This window comes from Chenopodium album, chromosome 2, assembly GCF_948465745.1.
Source record: "Chenopodium album chromosome 2, dcCheAlbu1.1, whole genome shotgun sequence".
Taxonomy (NCBI): Eukaryota; Viridiplantae; Streptophyta; class Magnoliopsida; order Caryophyllales; family Amaranthaceae; genus Chenopodium; species Chenopodium album.
Window position 1 is genome coordinate 130,296 of NC_137835.1, and position 22,387 is coordinate 152,682.

General features: G+C 33.7%; 2 protein-coding genes and 1 non-coding gene across 3 annotated transcripts; 1 reads left to right on the forward strand and 2 right to left on the reverse strand.

The window, feature by feature from the left end:
• Window positions 1-1,079: 1,079 nt before the first annotated feature.
• Window positions 1,080-4,329, reverse strand: LOC145601882 (protein neprosin-like). Its single transcript, XM_081657968.1, has 4 exons — window positions 4,078-4,329; window positions 3,389-3,544; window positions 3,212-3,265; window positions 1,080-1,448 (listed from the first exon to the last, which is right to left on the reverse strand). Exons 1-4 carry the CDS (start codon window positions 4,327-4,329, stop codon window positions 1,080-1,082), a joined length of 831 nt encoding a protein of 276 aa, XP_081514094.1.
• Window positions 4,330-11,076: 6,747 nt separating this feature from the next.
• On the reverse strand, window positions 11,077-17,261 carry LOC145603568 (protein neprosin-like). The gene is made up of 7 exons (XM_081659496.1): window positions 17,249-17,261; window positions 15,073-15,191; window positions 14,818-14,904; window positions 14,437-14,676; window positions 12,095-12,253; window positions 11,954-12,004; window positions 11,077-11,274 (listed from the first exon to the last, which is right to left on the reverse strand). Exons 1-7 carry the CDS (start codon window positions 17,259-17,261, stop codon window positions 11,077-11,079), a joined length of 867 nt encoding a protein of 288 aa, XP_081515622.1.
• Window positions 17,129-17,201, forward strand: TRNAA-CGC (transfer RNA alanine (anticodon CGC)). The gene has a single exon. It is a non-coding gene; the product is annotated as a tRNA-Ala (tRNA).
• Window positions 17,262-22,387: the final 5,126 nt, after the last annotated feature.

Consider the following 22,387-nt stretch of genomic DNA (forward strand, 5'->3'; position numbering starts at 1 on the left):
TGTAAACTTTATATGGAAGTATATTGATTTGTTGCCATTTGTATTTGATTGACATAATTTGTTCCTTTTATTAAGATTTTTTTTTCCTTTGTGATGAACTGGTACTCCCTATATATATATATATATATATATATATATATATATATATATATATATTGAAACAGTACTCCCTATATACTCATGAAAGATTATTACGTTTTGGCAATTTTACGTCATTATTAAGGAAAATAAATAACTCCGTTATTCACTGACAAGTAGCATAACAAGTACTCCGTATTAAATATTTATGCATTTTTTTTTTAATTTTTAAAACAATATTAATGCATTATTAAGGCAGGGAAATAAGAACATTTATGTTTTTTTTTTTGACGGGGAATAAGAATATTTATGTTGGATAGGTACGAAGTAAATATTTTTTGTAAATAAAAACTCCTTTGTGAGAAGGTAAAGTTTTTGGTACTCCGTAAATGAAATTGCATTGGAAATTGTGTAAAAAAATTATTTTAATCTATCTAGCTACTGTAGAAAATTATTACTCCGTAAAACTTTACTTAGACTGTTAAAAATAATTCCAGTTCAGTAAAAATCAGTAACTTAAAAGAAGGAATATAATAGAAATTCAGTGAAAAAAAATAATTTTAGTTCAGTAAAATTAATATTAAAAATAATTTAGGTTTAGCAAAAATAATTTCAATTCGTAAAAATAATTTCAATTCACTATAAATAAGGTAAAGTGAACGAGGCCTTACTGATTTTATCTGAACTATAATTATTTTTACTGAACTGAAATTAATTTTACTAAATTAAATCTATTTCAAATTCCATTCATTTACTTCCAATTATCAATTTATCTTTATTTAGACCCAAAATCAATCAAATAAAGCTTAAGTTTGTAATTAAATCCAATGGGTCTAGAATTAAAGCATCAAAAGACCATGTAGTTGTCACATGAAACTTCAATATTTTAACTGGAGACAAAGTTCGGATCACACACTAATTTTATATATTCTCCAAAAAGGTCATTAAACCTTGTTTAATTTTGCCACCAAAAATAAAGGGTACTAATTTCATACTTCAAATTAAGTTATACTTTTACAATTTGGTGGTCCACCAAAGAGCATAAAATGTCCAAATTGACCACCAGAATCTCCACCATATTTCACCTTATAACAATCAGGCTTACTTACACCCATTTTGAGGTCTTCTTCTGCAGGAGGTTTCTCTGTACCAACCAAGCTTAGTCCATATATTACACAAGCCTTGTTTGGTCCTTCCTCTGGGAAATGACCACTTCCCATCCCCGGAGCCGCCTCTTTCGGCGAGGTATAAATCTCTCCTCCCCAACCTGCTCTTGTTGCCCCGTCCCCTAGGGTACCAAACAGCTCCTTCGGCCAATATCCTACTCCTTCATCCCCGAAAAATAGCCAGCAATTCTTTGTTTTTAGTTCCTGTACGTGTCAATAATGATACGATTGTTATTTCCCAAATAGTAGGTCACATTTGATTCTATATTTTTTTTAACGAGTACTCGTACTTGGAAAGATAGTTTTAGTTTTAGATTATAATGTATCATATGACAAAATTAAATTACATGTTTGATGGAAATATTGATAAAACGTTGTTCACCTTGGTAAGTTGATACCGGCTGTAGAGCCAGGCCAGGAGTAACCTTTTGACAAACTTGTACAAATCCTGGACATAATCTGATAGGCGTATCGCGTACCTAACAAAAATAAACCTAACTAAACCACTACTATGTAGACGGGCAAGCAAGGGTCGGATCCCAAGAGACTATGGTTCAACCAATTAAATAGACTCAAGCAATTACCAAGCAAGTAACCAAATCAATAAATGAGAATCAATATCTAAAGGACTAATCAAAACGATTAAATCTAAATAAAGTGACAATTTAATGCTAAAAACATCCAAGATCAAGCTTCACCACGAATACAATTAATGCAATAGTCGTTCTACCCCTAACACATAATTCAATTGATTTAAGAGGAAAAGTAATCCATGAATAATACCAATGGTCTCTCTCGAGTTATCAATGGCTTCTCTAATCACAATCAAGCCTACTTCCGTGGAATCATGTAAATTAGAGACCTTAAGCACATTACTCTAACTTCCTAATCATCCATTCAACTACTCCCGTGATGAACTTCAAACCCTTAATTGATTTATTCAAATCCGTCAAAACCCAACTCCCGTTGCGATTAAAACAAAGGATTAATAACAATACCAATTATCCCTAATCTAGTATTGGCATAAGCATAATCAATTAAGCATATTGATTACAATTATTATTAGAGAATTTAAAGAATTAAATCATGCATTAATCATATTCGGGATCCGCTAGATCTTGGAATAAAGAAACTACTCACACATATTAACGAAAGCAAAAGCAATATTCAATGAAGAAAACATGATTAATAAGCAATTAAAAGTAAAAGAAGAATTAAAGATGAATACCAATTGCTTGAATGAAGAAAAGTACCAATTGTTGATGAGTAAAGATTAAAACTTGAAAGTAGAATGTAATCTAGATCTAGAGAGAATATTAGGGTTCTAATAGTGTTTAAAAACTGCTAAGATAATAACTAAGTAAGTTTAATCGGCTTTACAAAGGGGTATTTATATCCCTTAAAATAAGAAAACCCGAAAAAAAACTGAAAATAAGATCCGCGAAACTCCGCCCGGTCAGACCGGGCAAAGCCGCCCGGTCGGGCGCGACCAACACTTTGGCTTAAAATACGATATCCTGTTCGCCCGGTCTGCCAGGGCAATGCCGCCCGGTCCGGGCGGACGGGGGCTGAACTTCTTCGCTTCTTTTCTTCTTCGCCCTGGCTGCCAGGGCAATGTTGCCCTCCAGGGCGGACACGGGAAAAATCTCTTCCATCCTACTAAGCTCTCGTGGCAATCCAAAATGCATCCAAATCATCCGAAAATCTTCATATGCCTGTAAAACCAATCAAATAGACCAAGCCACACTAGAGAAGAGGATATTAGCGAGAAATAGCTCCGTAGAGCTTAGAAATCACATAGAAATAGCTATAAACCGAGGGTAAAATGTAGTATAAACTGTGTACATCATAATCCGTCGTAACAACCTGTGTTCTTTCCGGAGTCTTTCTACAAAATTTGAAATCAGTGAACAAATTACGGTACTTAGTTCGAAAAAAACATCATTGTTAGTTATTGGAATACTTACGGTCCAGTACGCATAAAACCGAGTATTATTTTGGCCAAATACACAAGGATTCACCTGAAATGTTTAAGTTGAGACAAAGATCGATTAGAAAACTTAAAGTGAGACGAATTTAGAATAACTTATCGTGAGATATTAAAAGTGATTGACCAAACAAGTAAGGAGTATATATATATTTACCACCCAGCCGGCTGATACACCGTTAACACCGGAAACATCATCACTAACAACAAAAACCGAAGCAACTGTTAGTTGATCCTGTGTAACCTCAGGATTCCACACGTTAATTACTCCATTTGCTCCTAAGTTTTTGGTTGCTACTACAAGAGTTGCAATCTGCCAAGAAAAAAAAATAAAAATAAAAAATAAGATCGAGAAAGGATTAAAAAAATAAGATATGAAATGTCCAATTAAATTGTTTTATCTTTGTACAAGTATATGACATTCTCAACAACAGTATATCTTTATAATAAGCGTCTTTTTCATATAAACATGTTACATACTTTTCCCGTTACTAAATAGTTGCACCATATATCTAGTCAAACTTTTACATCATAGACCAAAAATATAATTTACACTATTGTATAGATTATGAGGAAACATAGATCTTGTCAAAGCATCTCAATATGTATTTTTTTTTAAAAAAAAAATTAACATTGTATAATTGCATTGTTAATAGCATTATATTTATGGTCAAACGAATGCATTGAGACCATGAAAAAAAGCAAATGATGCAACCATTTTAGTAACAGATGAATTAGTTTTAACGGTTTTGAATGTAAAAAACAATGAGTATTACTTGTACTATGTTTCAATGCAATTTTAGGGTGTTAACATTAATTGAAACATTGTGACATGATTTCACTTACTTGGTGTCCAGGAAGCAAATCATTAGCGTTAAGGGAGAAAGACTCGGTGAAATTGGTAGTCGAAAATTTCATTCCGAACAACAATAATGATGAGAATTTCTGGATTGCAAGATCTTCCTCTTGGATCCTTCTTATAGAAACACTTCCTCGTGGACATCTCATATGTTTCGGTAGAACTTGGGAAGGCTTTAATGTCGTTGAAGAACGACTATTTGATGTTGTTTGTTTAGAGACCATAAAATTTGGTTTCATCTATAGGTAAAAATGAGAAATTAGCAAATATTCGGCCATGTTTGTTCAATTTCTTCAACTCATCGATCTTAATATTACATATAGCTAAAAATCTATATTAATTAGCACGTAACGAAAAATTCCATTAGATGAACAAAAAAAAAATAGTTTCAATCAATTAAAAAAAATTAATTTTAATAAATTATACATAAATAATCAATCAATAAAATTTTGTCAATAATCAAGTGAAAAAAACACGGCTTTAATGCTCCAATAATGCTAGTCAAAGTAAGTTGCAAAAAGTAAACAAACCTGTATTGAGTGATTTTGAAGTAACGGATGGTCAAATGCAAATTGTTTGTTAATGTCCACACAATCCACAATGTCACCATGCTTGGTCTAGTCAATAACAAAATTAAACGCCAAAAAAATAATCAAAGTCATATTCATAGAAGTAAAATAAATTCAAAATTAAATCTCATGAGTTATTATTCCTCGCAATAATATAATCCTAATAAATGCATGCTACAATAATTTAGCATCTTTAATCTTTGATTAATTATATAACATACCATGAAGCTTTTAATTGATGGCTTGTTGATGAGATGGAGTTGATTTTTAACCATTGATTTTTTATCTTGTGAAGATGTTGCTTCTAATCCTTGTATCGAATTCGTCACTAACAAAACTAAGATGATCAACAGGCTTCCTTCCATGATAATTTGGATCCTCGTTATTGTATCAGAATATATATTAAAACTATCGTAACACAGTCTCCTATCCTATATATATAGGGGAGGGATTCGGTGAGAATAGGTCCATATGTGAGAATTCATACTTATATGAGAACTGATTTAAAATTTAGAACATGTGGGTAAAAATTTAGAACATACGAGTTAAAATTTAGAACATGTGACTCAAATTAAAATTTTGAACATATGAGTAATAATTTAGAACATTTGTGTGAGTAATATGTTTAGAACATCTTATTTAAGAATTATAACAAGTGATTAAAAATTTATAAAATTTGCTTTATGAAATTTTAAACATATGAGTAACATTTAGAACACTTGATTTAAGATTATGAACATGTGAATAAAAATTTAGAACAAACTGATATTGAATATAGAAAATGTGAGTAAAGAATTTAGAACATATGAGTAAAAAAAATAGAACATACGCTTTAAAATCTGGAACATATAATTAAAGAATCTTAGAAAATCTGGAACATATAATTAAAAATCTTAGAACACACGTTTTAAAATTTAGAACATAAAAGTTAAAAGTTTGGAACAAGTTATTTAAAATTTATGACATCAAGCTTAACTAATTTATAGTTTAGAACATGTGAGTAATAAATTAGAACATTTGATTTAATTTAGAACACCTAAAAAAAAGTTTAGAACATCAGATTTAAAATTTAGAACATACGAGTAAAAATTTAGAACATAAAGAGTGTTCTCACATAAGAAAAATTCTCATATAAGAAAAATTCTCACGAGAGCCTTCCCATATATATATATATATATATATATATATATATATATATATATATATATATATATATATATATATATATATATATATAATATATATATATAAATAAATAAATTTGTTTAATGTTAAAGGAAATAACCGTTTTAAAACAAAAAGAAAAAACACAAAGCTACAATAAACACTAGGAAAAGAAAATAATTTTTATATGTACTGTGGTTGTCCATATGGGGAAAATATAAAATAATTTTTACACGTGGCTAGCCACATCATGTAGCCAACCATCATGAGTTAATTAGGGTATGTTCTCTTACGTTGAAATTCAGTTCAGTTCAGTTTAGTTTAGTTCAGTTCAACTCAGTTCAGTTCAGCTCATCTCAGTTCAGTTCAGTTCAGTTCAGTTGAGTTTAGTTCAGTTCAGTTCAGCTCCTAATTTCCTTCTCTTATAAAATATTCATTTCAGTTCAGTTTAGTTCAGTTCAGTTCAGTTCAGCTCAATTCACGTTCAGCTTTGTTCAGTTCAGTTCAGTTTAGTTCAGTTCAGCTGAGTTCAAAACATGCCCTTAATATTTCAGTGTTATAGTGGTTATTCGGTGAGTGTTGCTACAGGCATTATTTTTGTTAGAATCGCGATCCGCATCGTGTGATCCTATGATCTAATTTTAGCCAATAAACGATTCAGATCAGATGCAGAATCACATAGCAAGCAGGATCGATGTAGGATCGTTCGAGATCGAACAGGATCGTGTAAGATTGTGCAGGATCAGGTAGGATCGTACAGGATCGTAAAAGATCTGGTAGGATCGAACGATCCTATATATTTTTAACTTCAATTATTAATGGATTGTACAGGATCAGTCAAGCTAGATCGGATAGGATCGTGTAGGATCGACCAGAATCGTGTAGGATCGGTCAGGGTCGTACGATCCTACATTTTACTTATTAAAATGATCCTAATTAAAGGAGTTAAGCACAAAATCAGGTACTCAATTCTTTCTTTTTTCACCGTTTAGGTACTTAATTTTTTTTACTTTACTTTTGGGTACTGAGTTAAGATTTCCGGCCAAAATAAATAAATCATCCTAAGAATTCAGTACCTATGGTTAAAGAATTGAGTATCTTGGTTAAGAAAAAGTGGGCCCCACCCGATTAAAAAAATTCGCGGGTCAGCCTTTTTTTTTTCCCTTTCTTATTCTTTATTCCCCTTTTTTTTCTCCCTTTATTCTTTCCATTTCTGGTATACCTGGTGCGTCATTGTCGCTGAACTCGAGCAAGGTTTGGCTCGATTCTGGGGAAAACGACTCCAAAAGCCGCCATTCTTTTGAGGTAAACTCAATTACTCATGGATTATGTTGATATTTTGATTCATGGTGTTGGTTTCTGGAAATTTTGGCAGATGACTTGGGCACCATTGATGGCTTTGGATACACCATCATATCTGACCAGCAAAAGGGACTTTTAAACTTATCTTCCCTAGAGCTGAAACTAGATGTTGTGCAAGGCATGTGTACTGCAACTTCAGGATTGTCTTTGGGGGTGGGCTGCAATATAGGAGAGGGTTTTGGAGATTACAAAGAGTACAACAGATAATGAATTTGAGGCAAACATGGAAAACACTTTGAGTACCCAAAAGCAAAGTAAATAAAATTGAGTACCTAAAAGGTGAAAATTAGAAGAATTGAGTACCTAAATGTACTCTTAACAACTCTAATTAAAGTAATACAAAGACTAAAATAAACCCGGTCTACATTAATTATTGTGGACCGAGTATCACGTGACAATCACGGATTTTTTTTTTTTTTGGAAGTTTCCTTATAATTTCCTCTCTCCTTATGAGAGATTATGTTCTCTCTCTTCTTTTTTTTTTTTTTCCTCTCTCCTCCTTTGAGGTTCTCTTTATTACTTTCCAACTTTGGTGAATATTAGAGTTGGAAGTTCACCAATATTAACAATGACGGTGAGAACTAGAGATGGAATTTCATCAAAATGGAGTAAGCGAACAGGTATACGATAATATCAAACTAAATGAAAAGTGAAGATCAAACTAAATGTGATTATAATAAATAAAAAGTGATTATATAAACTAAATGTGAAAATAAAAAATAAAAAGTGATTATATCAAACTAAATGTGATTATAATAAATAAAAAGTGATTATATCATATCAAACTGATTACGTTGTAAAACTGATTGTATCGATACGAAGCTGATTATGTTAAATAAAAATTGATTATAACAAATAAAAACTAATTATAACAAATCTCTGCATAAGCTTGTATTATAAGTTGATTTTCCTTCTCAACCTGATCTACAAGTACTCCATTCCTCTTGTTGAATTCCAAATTCAATTGGCTAATTATTCAAATTTTGTACATTACATTAATAACAATGATCAACAAATCTTGTATAATTTGAACAAATTATAACAAGTACATGGATGTTTACCTTCGTAATTGCTTTCAATTGCATAGAATTCGTTCAAATCGAAATTATATAGTGATTGTAATTGTAGTTAGTCTTCTATAGCTTCATATATATATATATATATATATATTGATTTAGATCAATTTAATCTTGTTTTGACATGTGTTTTGTGAAAAAAATATTGAGAGAAGGGAGAAAAATCCCCAAATTACTTGAGATGATCGAGAGAGAAATTATCCCTAAAATTGATTGAGAGCATTTTACAGGAAGAAGGAAGAATGGCGACAATGCGTGATTTTTCGGTAAAAATATATTTCCTTTTTTGGCTTTGGTAAGTGTCACTAGTGGAGTGATGGGCTTCGGTCCACATAAAGTTAATGTGGACCGGGTTCATGCAAGACATATTATTAAAGTAATCAAACTTTTCTCTAAGCCAAGAAAATTACTATCCAACTACATAAACTATAAATTTTAGCATTTTCATGGCTTAAAAATTGTGTATCTAGTTATGTAGTAACCTTTTATTACTCCTTTTATCAATTTCGTAAGATCTTACGATTCCACAATCCGATTTTACGATTAGATCTTACTCTCCATACCGACACTACTAGAAAACATGCAAATAACGACGGAATTTTTCCGTCGGAAACACCCTAAATTCCGTCGGAAATGGGGTTTCCGACGGAATTTCCGTCGTAACGGGTCGTCGGAATACATATTGTAGGAAAACCAGCTTTTCCGACAGAATTTCCGTCGGAAACACTATTCCGATGGAATTTCATCTGTCGGCAGGGATTTTCAGGCCAGAGAAAATCCGTCGGAAAATTCCGACGGAATATAATCCGCCGGAATTTTTCGACGGAAATTCCGTCGTAAAAATGTTTCAAAAAAACAAAAAAAAACAGCCACCCACCACCCCAGACCACCACCCCACACCACCAGTCCCCCCCATCCAGACCCAACCACAACCACACACCACCACCCCACACCACCAGTCCCCCCATCCAGACCCACCACAACCACACACCACCACCCCACACCACCAGTCTTCCCCCCATCCGGACCCAACCACAACCACACACCACCATACACCACCACCGACCCTATCCCACCACCACCGACACCACCACAACAAAAAAAATTAGCCCCAAAACCGTAAATTAACCCGAAAAAAAAAATTACACGACTAAAGCAAGAAATAACACACAAAACCAGTAGATCTACATATTTAATCAAAATTTCATAAAATAAAACGATGTTTAATAAAAAAAAATAAATCAAATATATAAATATACAATTATCTATTTAAATTTACAGTTTATCATTACAATAACATATAAAATTAACTAGATCTACGAATCTATCCTAAATTAAAACAAGATCTACCAAAAAAGACTGTGGTTGTTGGGTTTGATATTGATGCAGCCCGGTTGTTGGTGTTGCGAATCTGTTGCGATTGATGTTGGTGGTGGTGTGTTGTTGCGGTTGTTGTTGTCGGTCGGGTCGATGTTGTATCGTTGTTGTTGTCGTTGTTTGATGTAGGTGAAGAGAAAAGAAACGAAGGAGAGAGAAAGGGCGGTGAAGAGAAGAAGAAAGGAAAGAGAAGGAGAAGAGAAGAGGGGAGAACGAAGGAGAAGAGGGAAGGAGAACAGAGGACTGAGAAAGGGGGAACGAAAGAGGGGAGAGAGAGAGAGAAGGAGAGAGCAGAAACTTTAGAGAGAGAAAGAGAGGCGGAAATAGAAAAAGGGGGAAGAGGCTGCTTTAGGGTTTGGGAATTTAAGTATAATTTTTTAAATTATTTTCCGACGGAAAATTCCGTCGGAAATTGTAAATTCCGACGGAAAATTCCGTCGTAATTTTCCGACGGACTATAATTCCGTCGGAACTTTCCGACGGACTATAATTCCGTCGAAAATTGTAAATTCCGACGAAAAATTCCGTCGGAATTTACAATTTCCGACGGATTTACGACGAAAATATTGAATTCGTCGGAAAGTTTCGACGGAATTTATATTCGTCTGAAATCCGTCGGAAATTTCACTTTTTGCAACGGAAATTCGGGTCCGTCGGAACAAGTCCGTCGTAATTTGCTTGTTTTCTAGTAGTGCGATTTAATGTGGGATCCCGATCCTGACAATGTAACCTTGGTTACAGGGATTACTCTTCAGTGTGTTATAGACTTATAGGGTTAATTGACCGACATTACAGGGGTTACTCGGTCATTGTACTATAATAAATGTTACTTTGCTCTTTCATAAATGGTCACATGGTGTGGTCATCATTTGCACACATATAAGACTCATTTTTTTTTTAAGCTAAATATCCTTTCAAAATTGGTATTAATTCATTTAATTGTGAATGGATATCAAAATCACGCATTAATCAATGCAATTAATATATTTTTTTTGAAACATGCAATTAATACTCCGTATATTTATTAATTAACTTTTCCATAGCTCTTATGATTATATTCTTCCTACGCCATTTTCTGAATTTTTTTTTTTTATTGTTGTTCACTTCACCTTAAAAAAAATAATATTAAGTAAAAATAAGTTCAGTTCAGTAAAATTAAGTTCAATTCAGTAAAAATAATTTCAGTTCAGTAAAAATAAGTTTAATTAGTTCAATAAAATTAAGTTTTCTTAAAGAAGAATTATAATAAAAAATCAGTAAAAATAATTTCAGTTCAGTAAAATTAATTTCAGTTCAGTAAAAATAAATTAAAAAAAATTTGGCATTCACCTGCAACATTCTTAGTTAACATTCTTGGTTTTATTATTATTATCATTTGCACCACTCTAATCAAAGAAGAAAACTAAAGTTTAATCATGCATACATTATTATTTTGTATTCAGTACTTGCAACCAGCAGGTCCACCAAAATAAATAAAATTCTTCCAATTTGAAGATTCATCATCATCATCTCTATCATGATTATCATTTGTACCAGGAGATGTTCCATGCCAAATATCGTAACATCCAGGCCTAGTCATGTAATATTCAATAGCTTTTTCATCAGGAAAACCTTGTGGTGCTCTTAACTCTAGCCACTTCATAAGGCATGCAACTGAAAAATTTTCCTTAGAGAAACGACCGCTTCCCATGGCCGGAGTCGGCTCCGTGATCGGGCTTTTAATTTCTCCTCCCCACCCCGCTTCTGTTGCTCCGTTGGCTAGGCTTGTAAACAACTCCTTCGGCCAATATCCAACGGTTTCTTCTCCGTTTAGGAGAAACCAATTCTTCGTTTTTACGTCCTAAGTACATCGATAGTAAGAAATTATAAACATATAAAGTCGTACGTTACATGTAACATACTAACATGTAACATGTAAGTGACACAATTTTAAGTTAATCAAAAATAGGGATAATTAATACGCGAATAGTTACCTGTTGTATCGAAAGGTCTAAGAAATATTGGTGACCTAATCTTGTTGATACCGGACTTAAAGCTTGGCCAAGGGTGACTCTTTGACTAGTTTGTATAAAACCTGGACATAGAGCATTGTTACAACCCGTGCTTTTCCCGCTATCTATCTGTATTTATAATCATAATAGTCGCGTTATTAATTACTTGTGTAATTAATCTAATACAATATTAATTATAAAAGTCGTGTTATCAATTACTTGTGTAATTAATCTAATACAATATAATCTGTTGTTGTTGATGTATAAAATTAAAGATGATATGAAGAACACGTTATTGATGTATGTATAGCTCAAATATCTTACCGTCCAATATGTGTATAGTGTGGGAGAGTTGAGATTTAGATATGGATTCACCTGTAAAAATTTCATTTCTAGAGATGTAAGTAGTTAATGAGGAAAAACGATAATTTAATGGAACAGAGGGAGTACTGGAGTAGTACATACCGCCCATCCTGCTACTATAGCGTTAACATTAAAACCATCGCCGCTTCTAACATAGAAAGTAGCATCACTAAGTTGGTCTGGTTTCACATCATTTAGGTACCATATGTTTATTTTCCCCGCTGCTCCTGTGTTTGGAGTAGATACCCCTATACTCGCAACCTACAAAGCATTACAATTTCGTTGAGTAAATAAACTTATTGTTACTCTATAGTATTAGGCCCTGTTATATTCACCTTAAAAAAATAATATTAAGTAAAAATAATTTCAGTTAAGTAAAAATAAGTTCAGTTCAGTAAAATTAATTTCAGTTCATTAAAAATAATTTCAGTTCAGTAAAAATAAGTTCAGTTCAATAAAATTCAGTTTTCTTAAAAGAAGAAATATAATAAAAAATCAGTAAAAATAATTGCAGTTCAGCAAAAATAATTTCAGTTCAGTAAAATTAATTTAAGTTCAGTAAAAATAATTTCAGTTCAGTAAAAATAATTTCAGTTCAGCAAAATTAAGGTGAAGAGAACAGGGCCGCTGTTAGGCATGACAATGGGTCATGGGTCGTGTAGGCAGATGAACTACCACATAGTATTTCTAATAATATTAGTGGTTCGCAGTAAATTAATGCGAATCAAGTCTATTTAAAATTTTATAAAAAAAAAAAATACAGTACTAGCCTAATAGTGCTGCTCGAAACAAGCTAAGGCATAACGTCTCATTTGGCATGCAGTCATAAATTAAGGGCATTAAAATATGACTGCATGCCAAATGGGTTGTTATGCAGTCATAGTATTGCATTATTGCATGTACTCGTAATAATTTATTACCCCGTCTCCGAAAGAACGACTCATTTGGGTTTATTTCGCGGGTATTAAGAATGTTAAATAAAAAAAGTATATTGGAAAGATAAATGTACATGCGATTTGTAAAAAAGTAGAAAGAGAAAGTAATAAAAGTACATAGAGAAATAAAATTTTATATGGGGAAGCTAATTTTACACACACAAACTCTTAATAACACCCGGTTTACACTAAATTAGTGTAAATCGGGCTGGGCTGGGCAACTTCATCACCGAGAAAAATAATTTTAAAGAGAGAGAAAATGATTTAACAACGAGGTGGTCGTCAATGGAGAGATGATCGAGGATTATGAAGAGGAGTTCTTCGTTGAGGAGGTCGAAAGGGTTGTTGTTCTCATGCTTCATCGATTTCGCCATTGAAGGATTGAAGGAGAGAGAAAATGGAGGAAAGTAGAGGGAGAAGTACTGTAGTTGCTAATTGTAGAAGAAAAATGGTTGAATTTTGAGGAAAGTGAATACTCCTATGATGGAGGATAATTGTATTGAATTGTATTGTTGGGAAGAAGGTGGTAGGGGCAGACTATAATTGATTTTGCCATTAAAAGAGAGAGAAAATGGAGGAAAATACTTGCTAATTGTAGAAGAAAAGGATAACTTTTTGATTTTGATACTCTGTTTTTGTGGGAAAAAAAAAGGTCACTTTTGTGGAAAAAAAAGGGTCACTTGTGTGTAAAAAAAAGATAACTTTTGTGAAAATATAGGTCACTTTTATAAAAAAAAAAAAAAAAAAAGGTCACTTTTGTAAAAAAAAAAAAAAAAAAAAAAAGGGTCACTTTTGTGAAAAAAGGGTTACTTTTGTAAAAATATGGGTCACTTTTGTAAAAAAAAAAAAGGTCACTTTTATAAGAAAAAAGGGTCACTTTTCATAAAATGTTCGATGTACAATAAAATTATTGTAAACCGGGTGCATGCAAAAGGTTTTGTTTTACACAAATATTATTGCAAATTGGTGGGGATTTTAATGCAAATGGGTCATTCTTTTTGGGACTAAAATTATGCCAAATGGGTCGCTCTTTCGAGGACGGAGGTAGTAACAAATTTCAATATTATAACTCAATAAGGAAATTTCGATAATTCAATATTATTGCTTGTAATAATTTCATTTATGAACAAATACACATATTTAATTTCAATGAATTTTCTTTGTAATAATTAAGGGCATTATTGCATGTAATAAATAAGAGACTGCATTAAAACACATACTCCTTCCGTCCCTTAATCAGATGTCTACTTCTCTTTATTATGTGAGTAATAAATGGTAGAAATATGCAGTTAATAAATGGATAGAGGGAGTATTTTCAATGAGTTTTCCTTGCAATTGTTGCAAAATTATGACATAATTTGATATTGCATGTAATAACTTCGCAACAATTATTGCAAGAAAAACTCATTGAAAATATGTGTTTTTGTTCATAAATTGTCTTTAATACACAATACCAGATGAGCCGTAATTATAAACAAGAAAATTTTGAAATTGGTAAAGATCAATCACCTCATTGACTTGTTGAACATCATTAGGGTGATCAAATTTGGAGGAATTTGAAGTTGAAAACTTGGTGTCATATATCTTTGTGGAAATCTCCATCATAAGATCTTTCTCTTGTATCCTTTTAATGAGCACCGTTCCTTTTGGACATCTCATGTTCTTTGGTAGAAGTTGAGAAACACTCAATATTGAAGATGAATTATCATTTAATTTTGTCTGCTTTGGAATCTTGAAATTAGGTTTCATCTGCCATTTTATTGAAAAAATTTTCATTTTTATTAGAGTTTTTTTCATAACAAATTTTATTGATTAGTCGCAATAAAAAAAATATATATATATTAGTAATAACCCGTGATAATAATAACAATAGAGGAAAACAGTCAAAACCTGTATTGAGTGATTCTTTAGCAAAGGATGATCAAATGCAAGTTGCTTATGAACCTCCACACAGTCCAAAACATCACCATGTTGAGTCTAATTAATTAAACAAACAAAATAAATGGAGTTAGATAACTTCACAAATTGTGTCAAAAAAAAAGAAAAAAAAAAGATAACTTCACAAATTTAGCTTTGATTTCATGATTTATAATAAAATTAATATTTACACAAATTAATTAGATGCAAGTTGAGGATGGTACTCACCACAAAACTTTTAATTGCTGGTTTGTTGATGAGTTTGAGTCGCCTTTTAATGGCTAGTTTTTCAGCTTGTGACAGTTTAAATTCTGATCCTCGTACCAAATTAAGATTATAATATGGTACTATTAATAAAACCAATAGCATTAACAAATGTTTCTCCATTTGATGATTTTACGATTGGAATTATATAATAATATATGTGTAGAGCTACTCGAAAAATTTATGATTATGAAAGAAAAATATGTGAGTATATATAGCTAGAAAAGCTATGGAGTATTCATCAAGAAGGCTACTTGGACAAGGTAGCATTGATTATCAAATCGCAATATTAATTTGAAATTTTAATACTATTCACACACATTTTTTTTTTATTTTTTATTTTAGGTTGAATAAAAAATCCTTAAGTCCCAACTGGTAAAAGTTTATAACTTTTAACCCAAAAAAAATTCATTATTTGATTTTTTTTTTTTTTAATTTTATTATCACGATCATTTGTTAATTATATTCTATCATTACATTTCATTTAGTAGTTCAAGCTATCCAAATGTAAATGTTATGACTGGCTAGTCTTTGATCACATAATTCTAGGCTTTATTTTGTTTTATAATGCATGGTGCAAATATATAGACAAATGGACAAATAAAATTGAATGGTTATTCAAAATAATTATGGTTATCAAATTAATTAATTAGACAACTGTTGAAATTTTGATAGTCTGTACTCCGTATGAAATTAGGGAAGACTTTTCAACAGCTACAACAAATGTGTATCAATTGTAATTTCTCTAAATCTGACCCTACGAATGTAAGGCACAATGTTGTTCCTTGAATTATGTTGACCTTGAAGTGTCTTTTAACAATTTCTCTACAAACGTCAATTACACAATTTCCGACACTATTAAAGTATAACCAACATTCAAATTGTCGTCCTCAAATTTGCCCAAAACAGGAATTTTGCTAATTAATTAGGAAACTAATCAATATTACAGTCTGTGGACTTTGCTAACTGCTAGGATTTCTTGCTATATGTTGATGTCGATCGAATTTCAACAATTCTCCAATAGCAAAATTCTCCCAAAAACCCAAATTATTTAAGGCTTTTTTCTTTTGATCAGCTTTCAAAGCATAACAGAGTAGAGAAGGTGTGAGCAGAGCAAAACAACTTTATTTATACTCAGCAGAACAAATTAAATTTCAGCAAAGTAAAGCAGACCACAACAGCTCAAAAGAACAAGACCTAAATCTATTTGATAGCCAATTTGAAAAGTAGGATACTGATCCAATATTTATATAGTTTTTTGGTAAAATATCTATAATGATTAAAGCATCGATTCCAAACTTTTAATAACAAAATTATAGGGTACAATTACCAATTATATTTTAAAGCTAACGTGTATCCCAAATATTTTTTTTTTATCCAACTATGCTATGCGTTTCCCTCCAATTGTCCCAATGATCGGTAACCTGCTGAAGGATTTTTTTTTTTAATTGCCACGTGTCAACACATGATTGGTAAAAAAAAACTTTAACAAAACCCCTAAATTCCCAGCCACCTTCCCCACAGTGAAACCCTAACCCCACACCTAAACTCGTCGAAAACTGGCCGGCCACCCCTCTTAACCACCAAAATCAATCAGCCCTAACCCACCCATGCATCCATCAACCATGGCGGGTATGATTTTTATCCCCATCCCCGCCCCATCACCCGCCAAACCAAGACCCATCTCCGCCCCATTGGGGCGGGGATGGGGCGGGTCTCCTACTTGACTCGCCCCACTGAAATCATGTTGTAATGTTTTTAATTAGAGTTAAATGATATCAAAATAACTAATTAATATTATAATCTACCGAAGTAACTATTATCACATCGGGTATTTTAGTCGGGTCATTTTCTACGTACTTTATATGGAGTATAAAGTATTTGCCTTATTTTTCAAAAAAAAAAAAAAAAAAAGGGTATTTGCCTTATTACTTACGGTTAGTATTTGAATATGCCAATAGTTGATTACCTGGTAAACGTCTGATTGACTAATTTTGTTGCAAACAATATTTAACAGTATGGGGGTGTAGCTCATATGGTAGAGCGCTCGCTTCGCATGCGAGAGGCACGGGGTTCGATTCCCCGCACCTCCACATTTTATCATTTTTAAAGTATTAAGCAAATTTTTTTGGGGTCTTACTTTTTCCCGCCATCTTAATATATCTTGACAATCTTGTAATGTTGATCATGTGAAGATTATTAAAAAAAAATAAAAACTATCTTTGATTTGTTATCCTATACTCAGTATATATGAACAAAATCAGAATGGATGCTGGATTACATGAACCAGGCTGTTAATTCAATCCATTATAATTGTTTCATAATTTATACGATTTGATCATAATTATATCCTTTATTTTCTACCATGTATGCAATGTGTCCAAACGATGTGGCAACCATTGCATTAACTTGGTTCTTTTTATTTAAATAATGCAGTGTATAATTTGGCCATAATAATAATTCACATATTATAATTTTAATAACCTTAAATGGTTATAATCTTATACTTCCAAATGTAACGATCTCGAGTATCATTAAGAATTAGATAAATACATGAAGAAGTTCAAGTTTGTCTTTATTTTTATTGGGATCTGTCTTTCTTCTTTGATTTATTCATCAACTGTTTAGAGGTAAGAATTTCAACAATGTTCTTTACTTCTGTTTTGATTTATTGTTTTTCTTATTTGAGTCATTGTTCTACACTTGTGTTTTGTTCTTAATTATCTATTGTTTATCAAATTATATGTGACTTGGATATATATGTATGTATGACATGATGAATTCATGAAGTCATTACTGGTCCGTTGAGTTGATATAAATAATTCAACATGCTATCCCATTTATATATTGAATAGTAATTCATATTGAAGATTCGATTTTTTATTTAGAATCTATTACACGCATGATATGTTTGAGGTTACTGATTATGTTAATTTATGATTATGGCACGTGAAAACAACATAATAGATAAATATTCTTGTATCATTCAATGTTTTCTAGTAGGCTTTCATATAAATATTATTACTGATACGTGATATTGTTGGTACAGAATGAGTGACCAGGGTGAACAATATCAGCACAATTGGGAGTTCGAAAGAACTGAAAACGATTTGGATTCAATTCGTGTTGATGATCATCACTCCGGGCCAAGTTTTTCAAATGATCCAAAACAAATTAAGCAAAAGCCGGCTAATGATCTTTTCTCCGCAGAGGAAATTGCTCATCTAACCTTGCACAGCCTTGCATCACATCCTACTGAGGAAAAAGAAAATCACTCGAGTTTAGGGGGCCCTAATGGGCAGCCAGACCAGCCAAGCAAGACTCAAGAGAGAAAAACTCGAAGGAGGAGAACAAAGAAAACATCGTACAAGAAAGCATCAGATGCTGCACTACTGAAATTGAGAAGGCATATGGTATCATTGGTACAAGAAATTGATACCACTAGGGAGGAATTGATTGCATGGATGCACAAAGAATTGAAATTTCCATCCAAGAAAATCAATTCTTTTAATCCTAGTACTCCTACTAGGACAAGTAATAGCAATCCCTCGATTCCTAGAAAGACAGGTAAGATCAATAATACCTTCATTCCTAGTGGAACAAGAGTCGAACAACAGCAAACCATGAAGAGAAGCAGAAGATCTCCGATCTATATTTTTAACCGTGGGAGAGAAACATCAGGACCGGTTGCTGAAAATTATGAAGGTGATTGTTCAGATTGGGGATCCCGTTCAAATAATGGAGTTGCCATACTGCCAACGGCGGGTGAACTTCCTGCCACGAGGCAAAAGGAAAAGGAGCCAGTCACTTCTGAAATGAACCAGGGGACTGATAATAATAATGCAGGCGAAATAGATACAAATAATAATCTGACAATGCCTACCATCATGCCTCATAATCAAGCCATAAACAGCGAAAGAAATGCATCATTGAGTAATTCAGGAGCCAATTTGATGAACTCCCATCAAAACAGCACAATCCCTACTCAACCTGTTGTAATGAATTATGCAAGTGCTAATGGACGGAACATTGGCTTAACAATGGGAAGTGGAAATGCTGCTAATGCCGCCTTTTCATTTCCAATAGTTTCTACTCAAGGAATGAGTAATCATGGGGTTGGAGTGCAAAATGTTCAAAGGCGATTTGGGGTACAAAGCCTACAATACCTTACTCGAAGCACAATGATAGTGTCATCGTCGGGAAGAGTTTCTACTGGGAACCAAGCTTTTATGGGAAGTTTTGGTACTGTGAATACACAACAAATGAGTTATTCTCAACAAAATAGAGTTGTTATGGCGGCGTTACAAGGCCAACAAACCCAAAATGTTACAAGTGGTGCCCCTACCCAAGATTTGCCTTAATAAGGTTGCGATGCAAGCGAAGAGAAGGATCAAATGTGCGCAACAAATGAGGCAACCTTCGCTTGTATTTGCGGAAGTGACGAAAGGGATCAAATGGTTAATTAAGTTATTGCATATAGAATTCGTAGCATTTTATTTAAATTATATATGCATAGTAAGTTCTTAGATCGTAATAATGTTTGCTTAAGATATGTATTAGTCTTTCCTTTACCGTTAAAATTTGTGTTTTATTACTTTATCATTTAATGAACCACCGTTTATTATATGATATAGAAAGAGTACATGCATATGACGTTATCTATCTCCACTTTATAGAGTGCACAATATCGATCAGCTACATTTTATCTAGCTAGCACTAACAAGCAATTTAAGATTTTATATACCACTGCCAAAATGTATGTATTGAGTATTGACTAGGCCTAAAGTATGAACCTAAAAAACTCAAGCAATTTAAGATTTTATATACCCCTCGTGGACTACCATCTCACAGACCATGCATGCAAGTCAACGAGACTTCAAATTGGGTGTTTCAATTTGAAGCATTATAGTCAACGCATCACAAATATTGTCAAGTAAATAAAGTAAAGTACCGTTCTTGGTATGAACAACAAACATTTTACCTTTGTCAAAAAAAAAAAAAAAAAAAAAAAAAAAGAAACAAACATTTTACCCTCCAATCCCTAAATTAGTAAATTGCTTCTATATATATATATATATATATATATGCAAAAAAAAAAAAAAAAAAAAAAAAAAACGGTCTTACAAAGTAGTTTTTGTTTTTTTTTTTCCCAAAACATGTACATCCAGTTATTATATTGAAAATTTGCCATGAATAATACCATCACCTTTCACCGGTCTTCCAATAATAGAACCACCTTTGAATTATCTCAAAATAACACGACCTTTGACATACATCTTCTATAAATAGAACAAAAAACCGGTAACCTATTTTATAGGTTACATTGGACACGTGTCGCGTTGTAATTTGTTAATTTTTTTTAATAAAAAAAACCTAAAATTTAAATAAAAAAAACCATCTTCCTGTTCAGCAGCCCCCCACCTCCACTTCCCCTTCCCCCTCCCCCGGCCTCCCCATTCAAATCCTCCCCTGTCAGCCTACCACTCACCGAGAACAACCCCGGCCCCCTCCACAGCCTCACCCTCAAAACTGCCCTCCCTTCCACTCCCACACTCGAACAACCACGTATCCTCACCCACACCCTCGAAACCGCCTCAAAGCCACCGCTTCGCCCTTAAAACACTACTAGAAAACAGTCAAATTACGACGGAACGGTTCCGACGGACACGAAAATCCGTCGGAAAATACAAAATTTTCGACGGATTTAATTTCCGTAGGAAATTTCCGACGAATTTGGAATTTCCGTCGGAAATTTTCTGACGGAATTAAATTCCGTTGGAAAATACTTAATTTCCGACGGATAATTCCGTCGGAAAGTAATTAGTTTTCGACGGAATTTAATTCCGTCGGTAAATTTACGACGACGGAATTTTGATTAAAAAAAAAAATCAAAACCCTAATTTAAAGTAAGTCGTTCCCCTCCCTTACCCCTTCATTTCTCACTCCTCTCTTTCTCTCTCCTCCCCTCTTCCTGTTCTCCTTCTCCCTCTTCCTGTTCTCCTTCGGTTTCTCCTTCTCCCTCCTCCCATCCCTTCTTCTTCTGCCCCTTCGTCTTCTTCGCCCCCTTCTTCTTCTTCGCCCCTTCTTCTTCTCCCTTTCCCCTTTCTTTTTCATTTCTTCTTCTCCCTTTCCCCTTTCTTTTTCTTTTCTACTTCTCACGGAACATTAAGATCGAATTCATGTCAAATACGGGGTTTTAATTTTTTCAACAAGGTTTTTCATGTCAAATTCGACCATGAAAACTCTAGATCTAGAGTTTTCATGGTTGAATTTGACCTTTAAAACCCAAAATCAAGGTAATTTCGGGGTTGTGTTGATGAAATTCAAGGTATGTTATTTTTTTTTCTTACTTTTTTTTGGTTTTTGTGATTTTTTTTAATTTACTGGTGATGTAATGTGGCGGTGGCGGTGGACTCGTGGGTCTAGATCTGGCTGCGGTGGATGGTGGGGTGGATTTATGGTTTGGGTGGGCAGCGGTGGATGGTGGGATGGGTTTAGATGTGGTTTTGGGAGGGTTAGGTGGGGTGGGGTAAGGTGGTATGGTTAGGTGGGGTGGGCTAGGAGGTGGTCTGGTTAGGTGGGGTGGGCTAGGAGGTGGGTCTGGTTAGGTGGGGTGGGGTAAGGTGGTCTGGTTAGATGGGGTGGCTAGGAGATGGGTCGGATTAGGGTTAGGGGTTTGATGGGGTGGGGTAAGGTGGGTCGTGGTGGTTTGATGGGGGTAGTGGAGGTGATGATACGCCGCGCCGGTGGTGGCACGACGTTTTTTTTAATTGCATAAATGAACTTTCCGACGGAATTTCCGTCGGAAGTTTCCGGCGGATTTTACTATTCCGTCGGAAATTTCCGACAGACTTTTCTGGTGCCTGAAAATCGCATATGACGGAAAAGGCAGTTTTTCCTACCAAGCGGTTTGCGACAACCTTTTCCGACGGAATTCCGTCGGAATTCCCTTTTTCGACGGAATTCCGTCGGAATTCCCTTTTCCGACGGATTTCAGGGTGTTTCTGACGGAATATTTCCGTCGGAAATGGGCCTTTTTTTAGTAGTGAAACCACCTCAAAATCATCGACCTGCCCTTGAAAACGCCTCAAAACCACCGCTTTGCCATTGAAATCGCCTCCAAAACCATTTCCCTCACTTGCTGGAAAATTGAGAGAGATTAAAACCTTTTCCCCCACCTGCCGGAAAAGAGAGAGAGATCAAAACCCTATCCCCTACCAACTGAAAAAGAAAGAGAAAGCTTGCGTGAAGGGGAGGGGGTGTCGAACGCGGATGAGGA

Bases quoted from the DNA above. Each gene is read 5' to 3' on its own strand.
- LOC145601882 (XM_081657968.1), bottom strand. From the start codon at position 4,329: ATGAAACCAAATTTTATGGTCTCTAAACAAACAACATCAAATAGTCGT. The intron at 3,266-3,388 runs GTAAATATATAT...TAAACATTTCAG, and splicing joins GTGTATCAGCCGGCTGGGTG to GTGAATCCTTGTGTATTTGG. The intron at 1,449-3,211 runs GTAAGTATTCCA...TGACACGTACAG, and splicing joins GGTTTTATGCGTACTGGACC to GAACTAAAAACAAAGAATTG.
- LOC145603568 (XM_081659496.1), bottom strand. The intron at 12,005-12,094 runs GTATGTACTACT...AAATTTTTACAG, and splicing joins CTATAGTAGCAGGATGGGCG to GTGAATCCATATCTAAATCT. The intron at 11,275-11,953 runs GTAAGATATTTG...TGCCTTATGAAG, and splicing joins CACTATACACATATTGGACG to TGGCTAGAGTTAAGAGCACC.